This window comes from Chenopodium album, chromosome 11 (genome assembly GCF_948465745.1).
Source record: "Chenopodium album chromosome 11, dcCheAlbu1.1, whole genome shotgun sequence".
Taxonomy (NCBI): domain Eukaryota; kingdom Viridiplantae; phylum Streptophyta; class Magnoliopsida; order Caryophyllales; family Amaranthaceae; genus Chenopodium; species Chenopodium album.
In genome coordinates, this window is record NC_137844.1 from 5,060,243 (window position 1) to 5,082,698 (window position 22,456).

General features: G+C 33.0%; 2 protein-coding genes and 1 pseudogene across 4 annotated transcripts; all 3 read right to left on the minus strand.

Annotated features, from left to right (window-relative positions):
- Positions 1–378: 378 nt before the first annotated feature.
- LOC145568338 (large ribosomal subunit protein bL12c pseudogene) lies at positions 379–4,646 on the minus strand (annotated as a pseudogene). The gene is made up of 2 exons (XR_014095809.1): positions 4,497–4,646; positions 379–1,279 (listed from the first exon to the last, which is right to left on the minus strand). The product of XR_014095809.1 is annotated as a large ribosomal subunit protein bL12c pseudogene (transcript).
- Positions 4,647–6,730: 2,084 nt separating this feature from the next.
- LOC145568339 (dof zinc finger protein DOF5.6-like) lies at positions 6,731–9,830 on the minus strand. 2 transcript variants are annotated; one of them, XM_081627769.1, is made up of 3 exons: positions 9,626–9,830; positions 7,752–8,439; positions 6,731–7,637 (listed from the first exon to the last, which is right to left on the minus strand). In XM_081627769.1, the coding sequence occupies exons 1-3, from the start codon at positions 9,677–9,679 to the stop codon at positions 7,363–7,365; spliced, it is 1,017 nt and encodes a 338-aa protein (XP_081483895.1). In that variant the 5' UTR covers positions 9,680–9,830; the 3' UTR covers positions 6,731–7,362. The 2 variants fall into 2 exon arrangements, with proteins under 2 accessions (XP_081483895.1, XP_081483894.1); XM_081627768.1 differs by having other exon boundaries at positions 6,731–8,439.
- Positions 9,831–17,423: 7,593 nt separating this feature from the next.
- On the minus strand, positions 17,424–20,805 carry LOC145568340 (uncharacterized). Its single transcript, XM_081627771.1, has 7 exons — positions 20,600–20,805; positions 19,691–20,071; positions 18,995–19,222; positions 18,550–18,904; positions 18,334–18,458; positions 18,109–18,244; positions 17,424–17,885 (listed from the first exon to the last, which is right to left on the minus strand). The coding sequence occupies exons 2-7, from the start codon at positions 20,032–20,034 to the stop codon at positions 17,646–17,648; spliced, it is 1,428 nt and encodes a 475-aa protein (XP_081483897.1). The 5' UTR covers positions 20,035–20,071; positions 20,600–20,805; the 3' UTR covers positions 17,424–17,645.
- Positions 20,806–22,456: the final 1,651 nt, after the last annotated feature.

Genomic DNA, 22,456 nt, shown 5'->3' on the forward strand with positions numbered 1-22,456 from the left:
CATTAAACATCTCCAATTTTTTATTTTTTTTTACAAAAGCAAAGTAAAACCTCCCCCCTCCCTTCCCCCACCCCGAAACCACCACCTAGGGTGGGGGAAGGCCGGGGTGGCGTGGCAGTTTTGAGGGTCAGGGAAGGGAGGGTGGTCGTTTAACAGGGTTGGGAAAAGGAGGTGGGTTGTTTTTTTGAAACCTTTTTGGAGCAAAAAGAGCAAGTAACAAAATAATACTCTTTTACTACGGACAAAAATAAAATAAAAATAATATTGGAGCACTTGTTGGACCAAAAAACTAAGAAGTGCCAAACCTCTTCTCATTTCTCAAGGGTACTGATTTGATATTTTCTTCCTAGTTCTTATTTCTTATTGTTAAAGTCAGGAGTTGTTGGACCAAAAATATCAATAATATTCAAGACTTAGAAGAAAATCCCAGTTACAGCACAACTAACCAACATCAAAGTCCCATCGAAAAATATGCCAAATTATTAATGTCTTCGTTTCTCATAGTAGCCGGAATAATTGTTGTCTATTAAAAGCGTAAAAAACACCAGAAGCTCCTGAAACCTATCCATTTTCTTAATGGGCTTTGCTTTCTGTCTTCGTTCTGTTTTACTCCATTATTGCAGCTCCTCCAGCAGCTTTTATTTTCTCAATTATGCCTTCTGCCTCTTCTTTTGTGAGCCCTTGTTTAAGTACTACCGGTGCCTTTTCCACTAGCTCTTTGGCTTCCTTCAGTCCTAGACTGGTCAACGCCCTGACTTCCTTGATCACCTTAAGTTTAGAAGTAGCATCAAACTTCTCCAACTTCACGTCGAATGCAGTTTTTTCTTCCTTTTTCTCCTCAGCCTGAGTGTTGGTTCCAGCAGCTGCAGCACCCAAGTCTAAGCCTTCAGTTGAAATCTTCTCCAATTTAGGATGTTTGAGAATCTCTCTGAGTGCTGGACCAATTTGAGCTCGTTCTTCAGCAGTTAAGGTAATAATTTGCTCTGCTAACTGATTGACTTTTTCCGATGGTGCTGGTCTTGATCCATATGGGTCGTAGATCGAGGGATATTTGTACTTCTTAGGCTTGGTATTCTGAGAAACGTCAGTTTGCAGACAGCGAGCTTGAGATAAGACGTACTTTTTTTCAAAAATAGACCTTACATGTAAGTTTCTTAAATGCTTAATGAAATGCATATTCCACCAGAGAATTAGGAAAGGCAAGAAAAATTCTTCACAATAAAAAAAGCTGCCTCTTGGGAAGTACAAACACAGCTGATCTTGTTTAATATCCTCTAACCTGAGAAGGAATAGCAGAAAACATAAGGACAAAATATCACAAATACAATAGTAAGTCATGGAAAAGATATAAAGAGATTAATAGGCATTGCATTTTAAAGTGTACACAGACTAAAAATATTCCCAACTCAAAAACTAATGAAGTTTGAGATTCGGCTAGAGTTCAAGACCAAACAACTGCAGGTCCAAGGCTCGGCTTTAGCAAGAACTGAAATACTTTTTTTTATTTATGTGTGCGTTTTTAATTTGTTTCCCCAAATCATGTCTTTCTCATTCAGATACAGCAAAAGTACAAATAATTCCAAGTTTCGCTTCCTGCATTTAATTTAAAAAATTTTAACATCTCCAGATAATAACATCATAAAAATCAAAGCCTCAAAGGCATCATATGTTCCAACTAGTTCAAAGAATTCTTCCCTAGTAAATGAGAATACTACCTCTGTTTCATATTATGTGCAACAAATGAGCTTACACAGAGTCCTAGGAAAAAATTGTTTGTGGGTATTGAATGGAGAAATAATAATGCATGTGATGAGGAGAGAGATAGAGAAAAATGACAGCTTAAAAGAATTCTTCCCTAGTTCAAAGAATCAAAGCCTCAAAGGTACAGAAAATAAGAGGAAAGATGCTTCCTGTTCAGGGCAAAGACAGTGGCAACAAAGTCGCTATCATAGTGGTGTTTAATCTAAGTAGACACAAGGCATAGATAGTTATAAGATGTTTCCTTGCCAAGCCCGTAGGTTGTAGCCATTCACATATGATCAGTATATAGCACTTTTTAGATTGGGAAAAAGAGTACAAACCCTTGGGTTGTGCAAAGTCAATGTTCACCTCGTCAAAGGTGTAGCCTGGTAATGCAAATACTGCAAATATAAAGAAGCAACTAAATAAAAAATAGAATGATGTATAAGCCTCCTACAAATGCAATCAGACATTCCCCTCCACCACTTGGCTAGTGTAAAGTTAATTTTGATGCAGCTGTAAACTTTAAAGGGTCGAAAGTGCGGATTAGGCCTCACTAAATGAAACGAGGTAAGAGATATTCTAGTGACTGCTTGCAAGATGAACTTGGGTACACCACAGATCAGTGAACCCTCCTAAAACTCTGCAAGTAGAAGCAAGAAGCAGAACGTTGCACCTTCAATATAATACACTGCAAATTACCAGCTTCAATTTCTCTCCTAAGATCGACATCCACACCAACTTTTACACATTTTTAAACAAAATCTCTCCATAAGCCTCTAACATAATATTGACTTCCTTCCAAAAAGGAATTGAAGGATCTTTTTATCATTGCCAAACACCTCTTTGAGTAGTTGAAGGCTTAAACTGAACAAAAAGGAATATATAGGCCAACATCAATCGTTGAGTAAAGAGGGGCATCACGCATTGAATAGGCAACAGTGAACTTCAAATGATCCCTTTTACAATAACAAACAAAGCAGGATCCCTTTTACATATATTGATCCTCTTCATCACATAGTGAACCTTAAACAAACTAAACACCCATTTTCAGATTTAGTAATCTTTTTGTATCAAAGTAACTCTATTCTCAGTATTCTGCCTAAAGTGACCCTCTGAATAAGAGGGGTCACTATTTCAAAAATTTACGAAACATAACATACAGTGACCTTTTTCTAGTTAAAATCACATTATCATTCAAAACACAAGATATCAGGGTTGCAACAGTCATCATCTGCTTTATGCACCTATTGTGAGTTTCTCTCATAAATGTCATTAAGCATTATTGAGAGCAGTGTTACCTAATTCACTAAAAACCACCACACACCCCCCCCCCCCCAACACCCCCGGGAATCATGCGAATTGGGACAAAGTCCACTTTTGGGCTAGTTTAATACAATCACTCAGCAAATTGTGTTTCTAGAATTCATCCATGTACCACAACATAGGTAACACTGGTTGAGAGCAATCTCTTTGTATTAGTCTAAATAATAACTAGAAAGCACAAACAGGGGAATTTTGCAAACCATACTCGAAGTATAATTTTATTAAAGCCCCAAAGAACTACTAACTAGTAACTGTAACATTATTAGTTGGAATTATAGGTAGTTAGTAGGAATGTCAAATCAAAAACATCATAGATCACAAATTTTCACCATTAGCAGCAAGCCATATAAATGCCCCTTCTGAATCAGAAATTACACAGCAAGAACAGCAAACAGAAGTTGACATATCAAAGAGCAAAATTGGACAGACGATCCAACGTTCTCACATTATTAAATAGTAACAAAATTATAGCCTTAATCATTACCATCAATTAATAAAAAAAAAAGTAACCCCCATTTTAGCCAACTCAAATTCTTATAGCAGGTTCAAGGTTCTACAGCATAACAATGGGGCATCTACTTTCTTCCTCTCCAAATACCCCTATGCTTGCCACGCATCATCACCATCACCCACACTATATTCAGCACACACCTCTTCTCAAAGATCTCACAAGTCACACCACTCTACCAATGAACTTACTCCCATGCACTGAACACCATTTTGAGAGCTCATCCAATTAAATTGCATTGTTCATAGGAAATGAAGATAGATTCTTGAAAATTCAAACCCCCGGAAGAACTTAATAAGCACTAGCAGCATAAATCTCAATTTGCAAAAAGACTAAAAGAGGATTACAAATCACAGTAAGCTATCACTAAATGAAGGGAAATTTAGTTCTATCGGAAAATAAAATTCGAAAAGATCCAAGCTGCGGAGCTCTTTACACTTAAAAGCAACTAAATTCAACACCCAAATCACCAATTCACAAACCATTTTAATCCAATCTGCTTTAATTAGCTTGAATTCATCCACACACAACCCAGTTTCTAAAACACACTCCCATCCAAAATATCAGTAAATAAATTCCTGAAATCTAATTGAATACAGTTTCTAATTGACAATTACTCGTCTAATTGTAAACCAAAATAAAGTTACCGGTTACCAAAATATCAAATGACATTCGGGCTCCATTTTCATAGTTCCGTCCTAGCATCGAAGGGTTTTGCAACAGATTATCAAATATCCTTCTCGCTTAATGAATAGAAAAATTCTAGCATTTTTATAATCTTCCGGTAATTAAATTATAAGCAATAGTTCAATAATCCACCTTAGAGAAACCCTAAATTGAATTAAATTACCAATTAACACAGATTGAGAAATTGATTTCGATGATAGGATAAATAAATAAACAAATTTAAAAAACATTTTACCTGAGAAGCTGCTTCAATGGAGGAGAGAAAGCTCACTAACCGCTTCAACGGAGAATTCAGAGTACGCTTCAATGGAGGAGAGACAGAGGGAGGGGTGCCCGTGAAAATGCTCCAAAATCCTTAGTACTCCGTAAGTCCGTAGAAAAATTGATTTACTACGTATTCTTTATCGTTGAAAAAAAAAAAAAATCAAATAATCCCTCCATTTTAAAATGATGTACAGTACACTTTTTCCTTTTTTTTTTTTTTTTTTGGTTGGTAAGGAGAAGAGCCTTATCGAGTCAGAACCTCTCACAAGTCCTTCCAACTCGGGTTAGCAGGTTAGGCACTTTGAAAGTGCGGGGGAAAGGTAAGGGAATCCCCACCTTAAAGTGCCTCTAGTGGGGTTTGATCTCACACCACTAAAGGTATGCTCGGTTATTATACACTTTTAGATACAGAACGAATATATATCTTTACGGCTAAAAGCTTGTTCATACAGTAGCTAATAATACTTTGTACAATAAACCGCTACTACTCTGTATAATAGGCACTTCTACAACTACATTTGGCACTTCTGTTAATTTTTTGGGGGATTCCTATACACCATCTTATTCATTTTATTTTTTATGAACTTTTTGTCTTTTAAATTAAATACTACACTCACTAAAACATTTTATTAGCTAAATAAAAACTTGTACAAATGGCTATGATCATAAATGACAGAGTTTTGCACCAAAATATGTAATATGTATGAAACACTGAAACTCCAATTATTTGAAATGTTTTGCATCAAATATACAAAGTAATACTCCATACAAGAATATGAATTTTGGTTTTGTTCCTACTCCATTTATCTTAAATTATTTGCCTCACTTAAGTTTCATTATTAGATATGTCAAAATTCAAAGAACTAGTTAACCTCCGAGATTAACATTCCAAGTTAATCTCCTCTCATAACTTTATGCATTTGTTTTCGTGCCACTTTACTATTTCACTTTAATTATTTAAAAAATAAAAGTAAAACAATATATTGTGAGAGGAGATTAACTTTTCGTGTTAATCTCATAGAGTTGCTTCAATTTTTTCATGCCAACTTATCTATCTTCATTGAAGTGTTAGAGGCCCTTTTTCACTCTGACAAAAATTCATTTGAAGTAAATAAATGGAATTATGGAAGTGACTCTTTTAAAACATTATCTTGTGAAAAATGGTAATGCACACAAGTAATGTCCACCAATTGTTTGGTGATGACATCCCCGAAATCTATATCTCATTTTTCGAATCCCCTTAAAACTAGTCTATATGTGTTAAAAGACTCAAAGTTTCATTATAGAAGTAACAAAACTCTTGCATAGTTGCATAAACTCACAACAACTTCTATTTAGCAAAATAATCAAGGTTCAATCATTTTAAAATTTGTTAAATTAACAACTCAACTCATTATCATCCAAAACTCAAAAGGAGATCATGTAATTTGTCCCAAATGATTATGATTTAAAGTGGATCTATAGGCTGGGGGTTGTCTTTTGACCCTTTGGCCCAACTAATTCACTTTTTGGCATTATCTTATAGCATGCTAAAAAGAGAGAAATTAATGGTTTACAAAACCCAAGATATTTGATAGATCAAACCTACTGGACCATTTACAAAATTTGCGCAAATACTACATTTTTCTGGATTTAAAGTGTTTTTGTAATCACATGTTATTATGCTTTTGTACTCCTCATGAGAATTTTACTTTCTTCTTTCTGAAATTCTTGCTTTCTCTTTTTATTTTCCCAGGTTTCAAACTCTAACCACATTTAGGTCAAGTTACTTTTGTAATTCAATTAAATAATTAATTATGTGTTGTAGACTTGTAGTAGTAGTTCCCATCATTATCATGTTCACTAGCTACGAAAAGAAAATAAAGGTATGCATATTGTATGCCAAGTATAAAATTATACTCCTACTAACAACTGTAGTCGCACTGTCCCACAGTATCACGTCTGTTTCTTTAAGACATATTTGTCATCGTACACCTTTAATTATTTTTAATCATTCACTGGCAAATATTTCGAAACTAAGCATCTAAAATATATATCTATATATGCTAGTTTATCAATAATTTTATTTAAAAATATGATCAAAATAGGATATTGTGATTACAAAAACTCAAATCAAAATGTGTAAGATATTGTGAGATGGGAAGAATATGCAATGTAATTTTGGTGCGTGAATTTAAATTCAGTATAAAAAAGCACTATATATTATATATATTTCAGATATGTATATATGATATGCCCTCGTGTGACAAACAAATCCCAACAACCTAAGTTTGTCTTCCGATCCAACCAATCTAAGGTAGACAACAAAATTGAATAAAAGCAAATTACATGGACTAATTATACTACTCTAGCAAAGGCATGCTATTATAGTGTACTCCCTTTTTGACTTAATGAAGCTCCCATAAGTCTCATTCACATTATCATGACGTTTTCTTGCTATTCAAATTGGAGTACATCCATGACCCAGGCCACGTCTATATTACATGCATTTCATTAACCTTGCTCTTTAAAAAACTCGAGTTTACATTGTTACTGCCTTACCGGATTGGGTACGGGTAATCGATACTATATTTAAAAGAAGAAAAAAAAAAAAGAAAAAAAAAAAAAAACCTAATTTACGCTATAAAGCATTTCAGGGACAAATTATGATCATAATACTCTCAACATACATCAAAGTAGAGTCCGTCATGATTGTAATTTTTTTAAAAGACTAGTCATCATAAGTAATAGCTATAACGATATTAGAGATCGAGTATATGTAAAAGTTAAGTACGACGTATTACTAAGATACTCGTCATGAGCGCCCTATCGTATGCAAGCTCCATCCCTTGGTGTAGCTAGACTAGTGAATTAGTGGTAGGAGATTGAAAACCACCACCCATCAAGCCGGTCCACGAGCCAAGACTAGCACCATTACTATTCATGTTGTACCCAAAAGATGAGTCCTTGGCACCATTGTGGTTAGAAGTTGTATTAGTAGTAGCACAACCTTGGTCTTGCCAATCAAGGGACAAAAGCTTAGGGTTAGGCTTCACATCTACCCCACTTTGATGATGATCATTATTGTTCCCATCATATGGGAGCAACAATCTTTGATCCATGAAGCTAATTCCTGAACTTCCATCATGATGATGATGATGCATATCATTAGTATTAGACACTCCAAAAGGTGATGAATTAGAAGAATAAATACCACCAAAAGTAGTAGTAGTAGTAGTATTATTACCATTATACCCTCCAAATCCACCCATTAGACCAAATTGTTCATTAGTATTAGTATTGCCCCCCATAAAATCATGCCCTCTATTCCCTCCTCCTACTAAACCCTCATACTTGCTTTCCATGAAGTCTATTGGCCTCATTAGACCACCACCCTCCATGAAACTCCCCCCACCGGCGAGGCTCATTTGCGCGCCGATAAGGTTAGCAAGGTGAGGTGGGAATTGCACCTCGTGAGGGAATGAGAGGTGGAGGTCAATAGGGTTGTTAGGGCTCGAGTTTGGTCCAAGGATGGAGTTACCACCACCATGATGAAGATGGACATTCAAGGGTTGGTTTTGGTTGTCATTGTTGGATTTTTTCGAGCTCGATTTCTTGTTGTTCTTTCTACAACCACCTCCAACAGGGATGTTCCTTAGGGTTCCTCCCTTAGTCCAATACCTCCTACATGTCTTGCAGAAGTACCTAGGCTGTGAGAGGCTGTAGTTGTTGTAGTAGCAAAATTTGGTGTGGGTTGAGTCACACCTTGGGCATTTCAGGTGTTGGTCATGTGGTGGCCTTAGCCTTCTCTCCATTAATGGCGGTCCCGCCCTCGACGAGCATGCTGCTGCTAGCATACACTCTGTTGTTGTTGTTCCTCCTGATGGCGAGGAGGATGAGTCTAGCCCTGTTGATATTTCCTCCGACATTGTGCCCTGGTAGTACATTCATTTAACATATTCAGTACCCACTATATTATTTTATTTTATGTTTTACAAATAATACCTCTTTATTGCAAATAATAAAAATATTATTTTATTTTATGTTTTACAAATAATACCTCTTTATTGCAAATAATAAAAATTAACGGAAATAGTATATGTCTATGACTCTACGAGTATCTAGGTGAATGAGACTCCACCACAATGAGGGAAAGCGCTAGCAATATCATAAACTTAGGATAATAAATTTAGTTAAACTACAACCAATTAAGTACAAGAGCAAGTTCTTACTACAGATGTAACAGATATGGGAAAACAGCATAAATTACACCAACATTAAAAATTTGAGTACTAATTATTCCCTTAATAAGTAACATTACGCTGTTAAGTAATCTTCTTATTCACCTTGCTTTCCCTCTTTAGAACAACAAGAAAAATTTAACAATTATACTAATTAATTAAATAGATATGTAGTATATAACTAGGTTAAATCCCGTGCCATGCACGGTAATGTTTAATACTTAATACTTAGCATTAGTTTAACACTATTATTTAATAAATAAAATATTATTCTACCTAATTGCAAAATACGATGAAAGTTCTTACAAAAAAATTTAAAAAAATTTATCACACTAAAAAAACAGAGTGAATAATATATGCACGACTAATAAAAATAACTATGAATTACATTACAAAGTTAAAGATAGAAAACTATTATTGCATAATATTGTATAAAAAGAATAATATCTTTGCTTGAATGTGTACAAATGGAATATACTTATTAAATCGGAAGTGAAATATTATTGTATAGTTTGTATTAAAAACTTCTCTAAGAAGCTTTGGCCAAAAAAATAAAAATTAAAATAAAATAAATAAAAAAAACTTTTGGAGGGAAAATTTTTAACCAGGAGATGACATGTGTCATTCCTGGTTTCGCCTTTAGTATAAAGTTATAGATAGATACTCCGTACTACGTATAACATTATAATTGAGAGTTGAAATTTCTTCACATCAACATCTTTAAACAAATGTAAAGAGAAATGACAAGATAAATTTATAACATACACAACATTTAAAATGGTGAAAATGTAGGTGATATAAATTGACCTATATGCTATAGTATTGGTTAATTATGAAATAAAAATAAATTTATGCATGAATAAAAATTAAATGTGTATACCTGAAGCCAGTCAGATGAATCCATGCAAACTTGCAAAGAAGAATGCGCCATCATCAAATAATAAGTATAAAGATAATATAAATTCTCAAATTTTGAAATTAACCAAATTATAAAAGCTTGATTGGTGAATATATATATAGTAGTACAGTAGTAAGAAATAGTTAGAGAGAGAGAGAATTGAAGAAGAAGTATAGAAAGAGAGAGAAAGAAGAAGAAGTGAGGAAAGGTGGGAGGTATTGAGTGGGTTTGGTCGTGAATAAGAAGGAAGAAAAAGGTGAGGTTTCGGGGTTAACATCATCATTATGGCCCACTTAACTATCCTTATATTAGCTGGTCCATTTTTTATGTATTATGTACTTGTATTATATATTCTCATCAATCATGATTATTTCAGTAGTTTTCAAATATATTTGGTGTAGTTTATTCCATGATCTTATACACTACGACTACAAATCTACAATTATAACGTGTCTCTCTTGGCTAGCTCTTCCGGTACATGCATGTTAGAGTGTTATTATATTCTATTTGTTTACTTAGTCTCTAGTGAAGCAAATCGAGCTGCTAATTGGATTAAATTAATATAGGCGAATAGTTTTTTATAGCTCAAAGATTTATGATATGATTCACTTATTGTTTTTATACAATGGATGATAGTAATTAAATAGTTAGAAGGGTTATTTAAGAATAGTACTATCTTTATTCAAAAGTTTAATTTATGAATTTTTCCATATATCATTATCAATATTTAATGTAGATCGTATTAATGCAAGGTGAATAGTGTATGTTTACAGTACAAGCAATAAAGTAAGTGCAATATGTACTAGTAGTATAGAATGTGTAGGAGGATGCTCAAAGTAAATGAATTTGCTACAAGGATTTTACATGGAATATGTACACAGTACACTTAGGTAATAAGTTATTTTTGTTATAATAATCTAGGGCAGCTCTCTCCTCTATTGTAAATGGCAACATATAGGTCAATCCCTTCTACAATGAGACACCTTGTAATAGAATATGTACCCCAACTATACCTTATTGCGGTCTAATATGCACATTCTACAGCATGATTCGTTTAGAGGGAATGAACACATGAGGTAACAATATGGTATTGATCGCTAAACTAAAATGACAATTGTTCAATGTCAACTAATTCTAATTGCTTTGTTCTATATATATTAATCACAACATGTATCTTTTTTATTTGTTTAAAATCAACATTTTCTCATTGACTATATGAGCTGATTAGTATTGAACTGAATACTTAAATCTATTTTATACACTCTTAATTTCAAAAAATTCCTACTATTCACGTATCATTCCATTCATACTCGTATAACATAAATTTGAAAGTAGCAAGTTTTCACAACTACTCCCTCAATCCTTTTTTTTTTTTTTTATATATAAATATATACTTTTTTTCTGTATTTTTATACTTGTAACACACTTTTTATTACGCTTATTGATGAAGTGATTAAACTAGGTAATCGAATGAATTAAGCTATGAAATTTAAACCGTAACAACTTATCCCTTTCTTCTGTTAAAATTTTGTAATTTAATTCATCTGTTTATCTAGTCTAATATCTTTCTTAATATACGTGTCGTATATTTTTTCAAAAGAACAAAACATAATACTGCCATAATCTAATTTCAAAGTACCCCACTTAAAACGCAGGGTCCAAAGACAGGCAAATTAGGTGGTAATGATAGATACGGAGTGAGTGTCCCAGATATGAGTAGCCCCTCTAGGGACCTTAAACTACGGTGTTCTTCGAAGCGTCGGCGGTGTGACATCTTTTTTGCTGGGTCCCCTATTTTCTTGTCCCTGTCCCAAATAATTCTGGTCTATCTACAATCTCTTGGGACCCACTCTCTTACATCACCTTGACTCACCTTTGTTACATTTTTGACGGCTGCGATGTCTTCATTATTACTTCCAGTGTGAAGTTGATTCGTACGATTATTAACTTCACATCACACCACTATCCAAATTAACTAAACGACATGCATAGATTACACACATTAACAAAAATTATTCTTTGGTCTTTGGACGGAGTAATGTTCACCTTGAACTGAATTTAATTGACAAATGTGTTTAAGCTTTTCAATATTACTTTAATATTTTAACTTGTATTTAAACTCAATCTATCGTCTCATTTTTACAAATTCGATTATACATACAAGTGTATCATTCAATTATACATTGATATAACACATTCAGGGTAATTCGAAGAACATGTTTATATCTTAGTGTTACATGTTATTTTTCAAAATGTACATGTTATGTGCATTAATCACAAATACATGAAAGCGAGGGATATCTCAGGTGGTTAAGGGATTTTATGATCGATTTTCATTACCCGTCCTCCCTAAATACCAAAAAACAAAACAAAATAAACCAAATATACACAAGCATTGTCCGAGAGCATGATGTGCATTTATACATCATGTCATTAAGCGTAAGATCACTCTGCTTCACCTTAATTCTAAGCTTTCATTCTTCGTAGAAAAAAGTATTATAAACAAACAGTGAATGCATGCCTAGCTAGGTGAATAACTTCACATTTCGCTACGATGATTAAAAAAAAAAAACATGTGTAGATTGTAGACCGTAAATGACATCTATCTTGATTCATCTTTATATGGAACTTAGGGTCTGTTCACTTCTGCTTAATTTCAGTTCATTTCAGTTCACTTCAACTCCTAATTTCCTTCTCTCATAAAATATTCATTTTACCTTTATTCAGTTCAGCTCAGTTCAGCGCAATTCAATAAATGTGAACATACCCTTATAATAATTTTACGAAGTACTCTGAATTATTATAAATGTACCTAAATAATCTTCGTACATTGGTATTAGACTCAAGAGTGCAAGTGTTTTAAGTTTAGTGGTTAAAATTTGTACTCGTAGACATAAAATTTATCGTTGATAACCTTACCCGAAAGAAAGGGGAAAGAAATTTTGGTGGTCGTTGTCTGACGTGACTTGAGCAAACGCATCCAAGAAGAGAGAGAATATTTTATCTGATGGGCTCCTCGTTCTTCGATAAAGAAACAGAGCCCAAATGACCGACCCAGGAGGGCCCAATCGTGTGGGGCCCTTATGGTCGCTTCTTACAAGCAAGGGATATATTCTCTCTTAAATCACGTGCCTTTCCACTTCACTCTTCACTTCTTCTATTACCACGTGATTGGCTCTTCCAATTTTCAACTACGAGAATCAACCATTAGTAACTTCATACAATCATACGTATGCAGTATGCAATATGCAAATATGCAAATGGTGACGATAGCAAGTTAACAACCATAAGTTTATAGTGTAGCATAATTTAAGCCTTATTAATTGTATTATAAATGTATCCGTGTGTGAAAACTAGTCAAAGGGACGTATTTAGGAATTTGAATAATTCGGAAATACTTAAGTACACTACTTATGAATATATGTGTAACATGATATTACGGGGTACGTGGAATATAGAATATAAAGTAAGTTACGAGCATATAAAAGTTAAGATTTTAGTCAAAAGAGTATAGGTTGTTACTATTAATTTAGGGAGGGATCAAACTAGCTTCTTTGAGTAAACTAGCTTTTCTGATACCGTGTTAAAGGATCAATTTAATCAAAAGGTTAAGCTGATGGTTAAGGCCTATAAATATGTTTTATACTCTATCAAGTATCCCTAATTAAGTAAACAAAAGAAAAACTAAATTAACAATTCTAATTATGTGACAGCAATTTGACAACTATCAGGATTAAAATAGTAGTATAAGTTAATTTTTTTAAAAAAGGGTTAAAGTACTATGTGTCAAGGCATTTTGGTTGAAATTCCTCTCCTACGGTCATTAAGAATTACAAAATTACTAAAAACATGATATTGATCGCTTAACAAAAAAGGCCAAGGCACATTAAGCAAACTAATAACAGGTTGAAAAAGGCCAATCAGATCTCGATGTGATGATCCAAATTCAATTTTTTTTATATGTAAAGCACACATTTTGATAGAGTAACTTAATCAAGAAATAATAAACATTATCATTTACAAGATTCCAAGTAACATAATAAAATAAATAAATAAAGTGAATGGCTATCACTTGAGCAGTTGAGCTAGCATGCATAAAGTTTAATGTAGTCTTGCTGTAGGTAATAGTTTCATTAGATCCAATGTTTAAATCTTTATCCTCCGATCCCATTATAATTCACCCCTTTAATTAGCTAGAAATCAATCATGGTAATATAATTTCAAAATTATTCTAAGTTAAAGTTATTACGAGTATGATAAGTTATACTATTAAATAAATACTACTTTTCAACATACATTCTCCGTCTCTCCATATATTTCTTTTGTTGATTATGTCTACGATTATGATTTATTTTAGTACCCATACATAATAAGTATATGTTCGATATTCATATACTGTAATTGTAGATGAAGAGAGTGTTTAATAGTTTGTTTACTTTGTACAAAATACTCCCGCTTAAATTAAAGCTGCCTATGTTCCATATTCATATACTGTAATTGTAGATGAAGAGAGTGTTTAATAGTTTGTTTACTTTGTACAAAATACTCCCGCTTAAATTAAAGCTGCCATTATGCATCTAATAAAGTCATCATCTTTGCATTCAATTTGTTAATACTGGCATATACTACGTATTATATACACACTATTATTGTATTAATTTCTTTTTTTCCTCCTTTTCAAATTTATAAATATAATTGTTATAAAGTAAATAAAATTTTGAGATCGTAACAAAAAGAAAAAGATCAAAGTAAATTGTAAAAAGGGAATGGAGTAACAGAATATGTATAAAATACGTAATATTTTGAAAAATAAATCTGTCTTATTATGCATGTAATTTACCAAAGATTTTTTAAGTTAAAAGACATGGATCAAAAGAGAGAAAAGGACATTTGATGTAAAGAAGGTTATCAACATATAGCTTCTTAATCACATTACAGAGTTCATTTAAATAATCAGCTACAGTTATTTTCAGCAAAATATCAACTTTATTTTTACAGAGTTCTGCATTTAGTCGGTAAAATTCAACTGTAAGTAACTTGTTCGGAAAGTAATACTCTTTCAAGCACAGATATACATGCAGTCAATGTATACGAGTGTACTAATGAAACATGACTACATGAGAATTGTACATGTGTTGACATTGTTATGGAATACTGTAAGTTTGAACAATTTCCCTAAAAATTATTTAAATCAAAATTAATTCCTATTTTGGGTCATTTTAAAAATAAATTTTCTGAATAGTGTTCACGCAGAATTGGGTTTTTGCCTTGATTTTTTTTTATTTATTTTTGGTTCAGTATAGAGCCTCAATTGTTGATGGCGGTTTACATATATAACCGCAATTGATGGTAGCGGTTTTATATTTTACAACCGCAATTGTTGGTAGCGGTTGTATTTGTAAAACCATAATCAGTATTAGCGGTTCTTACTGCAACTTTTTTCACTTTTTGACAGTTCCACCTCCCACTTATATAATATTTCTTCCAAACCTGAAAGCATAATGATGTAGCAAGCTATTAACCAATTAAAAAATAAGATAAGGAATTGGGATGAATAAGGCATAATGCCATTAGTAGCCAACTGTACTGAACCAACTGAAAATGCAATACACCTTGACAAAAATTCTCAAAAGTAGACCAATTAAGAAATCAAATTTCATTTACCCAAAAAAAAAAAAAAAAAAAAAAAAAAACAAAAACATATTTCATACTAAAAAACCGCCAATAGTGATTGCGGTTTTAATGATAAAACTGCTAATATTGATTGCGGTTTTATTATTTAGACCGTTATTGCCACTAGTGGTTTTACTTATTAAAAAATGTTTGAAAAAATTAGTTACCCGATCCTACGTGGACACTATTTAGGGAATTTGTTTTTAAAACGACCCAAAGTAGGAATTAATTTTGATTTAAACAATTTATAGGGAAATCGTTCTGTAAGTTTAAGCTCTAGAAAATTTAATTTTAATACTACCTCCGTTACATATTATTTGCAATGATTAGACATTTTTGCTCTCTACTTTATGACAAATCGTCGTAAATAATAGGTAACGGAGGTAGTATTTCGAGTAGTTATTTAATTAAATAAAATAGAGAATGAAATTATCTTACGAGTAGATACAGAATAGTTCAGAAAGACATTCTTTCTCCTATAAGTCCTACCCAATGCGTAACAACAGCAACATCCTGAGTTTCATTTTAGTACTCCCTAGTCCCCTACCTATCTATCTATCTATTCCTCCGTTATGCCTTAATTTATACGAGTACAAAGATAACAATTTGTACCGGTAATTTTAATGTCATTTTCCCCCTATATACTCTTTATCTACTATCTAGCTTCATATATTATATACAAGTATAATGTAATTATTGTCTAACACCAATATGTAACAATACAAGGTATGTAACAATAATATAAGTGCGTAATATGAGGGAAAATAAATAAAAAAAAGTCTAACACCAATGAGAACGGAGTCATATACATAATACAAGTAAATGACAACAATATGTAAGCGTGCAAAATGATGAAAGCTAAATACAATGAATGAACCCTGGCTACTCAATACTTAATTTATGATGTAATAATTCTTTAACATTATAACAATCAAGAACATCATATATTAATAAACATATTGAGTCTTGACTAACAACAATTTTGGTCGTATATGCATGCAACGTGTACAAGTAGGGAAACATTGTTTTTGTTACTATGAACAATTTGCTTTGCATTTTGATTTTGGATTTCACACATACAGTTTTGTACTGTACAAATCTCTTCTTCACTTTATGCAGCATTCTAGCGTTTGTGTCTTTATTTATAAATGGGGCCCATAATTAGTGGGCCCAGGTCCAACACTCTTTTTAGTGGGCCCACATTAAATTAAGGCTAGTGTAGTAGTAGTGGTGGCTTGGAATTGGACTATATCGTCCATTAGTCCGTAGATTGTAGGACAGGTGTGATTAGCAAGCTTCTATGCATCAAAGAATGTGCTTTAATTTATGTCTACACTCACCTTAATTATTACGGATTATTAATATTACTTGTGTGAATTCATGATACTTTCCTTCTACTTTAAGAACCATTTTGATCCCTCGTTATCCATCTACTGTATGTAACTTATATGCACACAACTTTTTTTTTTTTTTGAAGTTTGAAATTTTTTATCTTAGTATTGTAAGATAAGAGCATCTCCAATGGTATATTTGGTATGCAAAAAGAACTTGTTTGTATTTAAATTGCTTGAAAATTACTCGAACATAATATAGCTTAAAATTGGCGTGGAAAGATTGATGTAGCTAGATTAAACAATTCTGCTCACTCAAGCTATATTGCTTGAATTTTCAAAGAATACATCATTCACTTAAATTATGACATGTGTATGATACAAACATACTAAAACTACTCCCTCTGTTTTTATTTAAGTGCTCTCGTTTGACTGACACACTTAGCTTGCCAATTTACAACTTTGAATAATGATAGCTTTAATCCATGAGTATAAATTATAAAATGTTGATAATAGGAAATATGACGACCCTAACAAGTACTCGATATTCATTGATTATAGTTTATACTACATATAAAGCACAAATAATTCATTTGGTTAGTGCACGTGAATAGAGTCAAAGTCAAACTGGGCACTTAAATAATACTGGAGGGAGTACATTATTTATTTTATGTCTATACAATCAATAAACTAGCTCATAATTCTATTTTTTCAATCAATCAAAATTATGATTATGATTATATATTAGTAAATTTGTTATTGTTTTATAATTAGTATTTGATGTTCCACTATAAAATATAGTCCATCAAACATTCAAACTCATTCCAGACCAACTATCTAGCATTCTAGCTTTTTTTTTTTTTTTTTTTTTTCCTTCTTTTTTTTTTTGACGTAAAGCATTCTAGCTTCATCAGCTCATATTTGCGCATTAATATATTTATTTTCATACAAAATTTTATCTTTAATATGTTTTTCCATTATACATATTTTTAGGGCGCTCAAAGCCCAAGGAATCCTAGTTCACTTGCTCGCTCTTTCTCAAATGTCTCGAAGTATTGATAAATGATGGTCACTGCAAGTAAAATTCCAGTTCCTGAGCCAATGGCACCCATGAGATCTGCCAAGACTGTCAATGCACCAATGCACATGCCTCCAAAGGCCGCAGCAGTGGGAATGTAACGGTTGAGTTCCTTCTGCAAGTTTGAATCACGGTGTCCAGGCATAACCATACCTTGCTCCTGCAAAGTCACAACTCAAATTAATAACACATTGCTGGAAAATTTAAGAATATTATTGCAAGGTCAATGGATCATCTCACAATCACACGATATACCATGAGATAATCTTTCAACCAAACAGACTGCTTTTAACAGTCTCCTCTCCGAAGACACCAAAAAAAATATATATATCTAAAAATAAAAATAAACAAGAAACAAATTTCACTGTTATTCTATATGTTACCTTGAGTTGCTTAGCCACATCCCTAGCAGATGATCCAGAAACGTCAATCCATGTCTTTGAGAATAGAGCACATGCGGAAAGCATGAAAATTATATAGAACATAGCATGGAAAGGGTGTGCTGCCATGTCTGCCAAGCTGCAAGTTCAACACATGAATAATGAGACTTCTAATCAAACAACTGGTAAACATGAAACTAATCAAACTAAATTGGGAGCGATACACACCTGGCTGGGGCAGTAATATAATAAGCAAGTCCACCAACTGGGATTGATTGACCACCATATTCAGACTCCTTCCACATGCCCAACAAATTTACAAAGAAGTTCCCGCTGTATTTCCTGTATAGCAACTGCACAAAACCACACATTTAAATTCCTGGGGATAAATGAATAAATCATAAAATAACCAGTGACAACATAATCAATTGCTAACTCCAGTACCTGTGAGCAGAAGTAAAGGTTGGACACAAGAGCAGATACAAGAATGATGGGCATGTTGGAGGTGTAAAACAACTTGATGGGATATGAGCCCTGTTGGCCACGAGCGCTCTTTGAACGCAGAGCCAAGACAACACGATATCCCTGGATGTAGATGACAATGAGGAAGACCAAGACAGTTGCGAGCAAATTGGTTACATTGGGAAGGTTCTGCCTAAAAAATGCCTCACGAAGGGCCCTAACTTTGTCAGTTCTGGTAATTAAGAGATGAAACAAAGCAATTAAAGCACCCTCAAACTCAGGTCCACGGCCAGCATTGATGGTGGTTGGGCTGAATGCTTTCCAGATGATGTTCTCACTACAAATCAAGAAAACAAAATGTTTTAACAAAAATACTCTACACCTTAATGAGATAGAATACCACGACACAATAAAGATTAAAGCTCACCAGATGTTGGTTGCAATGAAAAGTGAAATGCCAGAACCTAGACCATAACCCTTCTGAAGAAGTTCATCAAGGCAGATCACTACAATACCAGCAAAGCATAGTTGAAGAATGATAAGAATTGCGTTGCCAACACCAAGTTGTCCAACACTTCCATACATCCCAGAAAGAACATATGCTACAGCCTCACCAACAGCAATCAGAATACCCAACAACTTTTGTGCACCATTCCTAAGTTTAAATAAAACATTATAAAGATTAGAAATTTATATAACTCAAACGAAAAGAAAGCATAACTCACGACTAAAATACACAACTCATCCAATCTACAAGCTCCTGCAGCTAAAGGTTATTGTATTATAACAAAAACACTACATTCCTGCTGAAGTATTCAGTGCAACTCGAGCAAAAAAAACAGTCACATAACTTAAGACAGCCATATATTTGCTCACACAATCTGCGATCAAGATACAGGAAGCTATTGCATTTGCAAAATAAACAACATATTCCTGCTGTATTGTCTTCAGTCTTCACCACATAAAAAGAATTTCCCACCCTCCAAGTTCACATTTTATAACATATCAGTTATTGATACCTACAAGTAGATTACTAAATATGAAACTTGATAATTCTAAAAGAACCACAGACACAAACCATAGCATTCAACAAAAGGATACAAAAGCACATTATGATACTTACAAAAGTGCACGGTCCTCTCGTACATTGTTATCGACTTCAATAATCTTAGACCCTGCCAAGAGTTGCATGACCAACCCAGAAGTGACAATGGGAGTGATACCAAGCTCCATGACGGTTCCACGGTTGGAAGCAAGGATGACACGCATCCAATAGAACGGGTCAGCCCCGGTGGTGGAGTGAATTCCATAAAGCGGAAGCTGACTGCACACCAGAAATACAAACAACGAGATAACAGTGTAGATCACCTTTTCTCTAAAGGGTACCTTCCTGTCTGCTGTTTGCACCTCAGGAAGAAATGAAAGAAAAGGTCGCACCAAATGCAACACTCTGAATCCTCCTCCCATTCTCAGAACTACTCAATTAAACCACAATTCTTAACACCTTTCAAAACCAATTCCTTAAATTAGCCAACAAAATCACCTTGGTACCTCATCAAAATTGATTGTTGCAACTATTACTATGACTATTAATTTCCAGAAAAATACAAGATAAACAAAACCGTTCATCACATGACATTTTCGTAAATAAAGGGTTCCGCAACACATTAACAAAAACCGTTGATCACAATTTCTCTCCATGATAAACAACGCATAATTCAATTCCAACACTAATACACATTAACAACCAAATTTAATTCAATTATCACATAAATAATGTAAGAAAGGAAAGGCATATTTGATTCAATTATCAAATTAGGCTCGTAATTTTCTTTTCTAACAACAAAATCGCTGCTTATGATCTTTCATATAGATATATAATCTTAATCATATTCGAACCCTAAACTTATAATTAAATTAATTTAGATCAACGATAAACCCTAGATTATGAAATTGACATGGTAAATACAGAAAAAAAAAAAAAAAAAAAAAAAAAAAAAAAAAAAAAACAACAACAACAACAACAAATTACCTCAGAAGCTGCTTCAATGCGGGATGCAAGTATCAGAAGACGCTATGTTGAATGCGCTTCAATGGAGAAGTGAGAGAGAGGAGCGAGAAGAGGAGGAAGTCCGTTTAATTTTATTTCTTATTCACAATTAAAGCTGATATTAATTTGAAGGAAGATGATACGGAGTATATATTGATATGGTAGGAGAAATTTTAGGAAATAATGAAGACTATGTTGACTAGGAGAAGGAGAAGGAGAAGATTCTTTAAAGTTTTTTTGACCCAAAAGATTCTTTAAAGTTGAGGAAATAAAATCTTTTCAAAAAGATTCTCCTAGTACGAAGACTATGTTGACTAGGAAGGATGAATAGACCTCCCATTTGTATTATATACAATTTTGAATTTTTTTTTATACTATATTACTATATATCTCATAAATAATACTCCTTCCGTTCCATAATGTTAGTCCCGTATGAAATCAATCACATAAAATAAGAAAAGAAATATATTTGGAATCTAACATTAAAGTACAACATAATTTATAATTAGCTTACCTTCTTATTTAACTTTCTGATTTTTTAATAGAAAAATACAAGTCATAATTGCATAATTTAAGGTAAAGATTTTCTTACTTAGAGTCATATCATTAATCCACAACCAATTAATTCCAAAAAAATCAAGTTATAAATTAAAATATATTTAATATGGGTAGATCTTTTTGAAACGCCCAAAATAGTATATGGGACTAACATTATGAAACGGAGGGAATACATCAAATTTGCATATAATACGAATTAGAGGTATTATTAGATATCCTTTAGGCTCTAAAATTGGGTGTAGTTAGGTTAAATCCATTTTTCCTTAAACATACGATTTAGGAAATGGGTATTTATTGTGTGTGTTTGGTTGACCAAAAGAAAATAAAGATGGAAACTCGAAATTTTAAAGTAATAACATTGAAATAAAGCATGGTGAGTTGAATTTCTTGTGTCAAATTTTCAGGGAAATCACGATAATATCCTTAAAGTTTATTAAAACGTGAAGTAAAAGTAGTTAAAATAGATATAATGCCACGGGAAATAGATGTATACACCAAACAGAGTAGGGAAAGTGACAACCTAGGCAATTAAATTTCCTACAATGTTAAACAAACAACATTAGCCCAATTCCAATGGATTACCAAAGGAAAGTATTTCCCCGTAAAATTAGAATTCCCATGGGAAAATTACTTCTCATGTGAACTAAACATTGCCTTATGATTGCTACATGCCTTGAATTGATCTTGAATAAAACTGATCCTAAATCCAATTCATTCAATCGTGTGATGCAATTGAGAACTCCTATCGGTTTGCGCAACAAGACTTCGAGCTTTATGCATAGTTTATTACATGATGCAAAACACCAATGTGATCAATGTCTTTAACTATGAAATGAAAATTTTCAATCCAATTTGGATATTATTTGTATTGCATTGGATTTCAGTTTTAATCTGAATAATGAATACCCCTAATCTCAACTCAATATGTTGAAGCCTCATGTACCACGATCACACCTAATTCCATCAAATTAACTATGCTTTCTAACTCAATTTAAGCAATCAAATATCCTACATAAGAGGAATGGAGTACGAAAATAAGTGTTCCACAATAATATGAATAATAAACCCATTAGTTTAGAAATTTTGTACTCTGTAAGTCATATGATTTCAATTGCACACCACAAGAAAAGTAAATGTGGATCATCAAAAAAAATTTCGATCTAATTTTTGGGCCGGAGTGTCAGACTACCAATTTATAAGCAGGTCTTTAGATAGTCCATTATAATAGTTTTAGGCCAAAGTGTGATCAATACTGAAAAACCCATTGTATTATACGTAGTA

Coding starts and splice junctions, on each gene's coding strand:
- LOC145568339 (XM_081627768.1), bottom strand. CDS start 9,679: ATGATGGCGCATTCTTCTTTGCAAGTTTGCATGGATTCATCTGACTGG. Junction 8,440..9,625: donor ATTCATCTGACTGGCTTCAG/GTATACACATTT, acceptor ATGTACTACCAG/GGCACAATGTCGGAGGAAAT.
- LOC145568340 (XM_081627771.1), bottom strand. CDS start 20,034: ATGGGAGGAGGATTCAGAGTGTTGCATTTGGTGCGACCTTTTCTTTCA. Junction 19,223..19,690: donor CGAGAGGACCGTGCACTTTT/GTAAGTATCATA, acceptor ATTTAAACTTAG/GAATGGTGCACAAAAGTTGT. Junction 17,886..18,108: donor ATGTGGCTAAGCAACTCAAG/GTAACATATAGA, acceptor GTGACTTTGCAG/GAGCAAGGTATGGTTATGCC.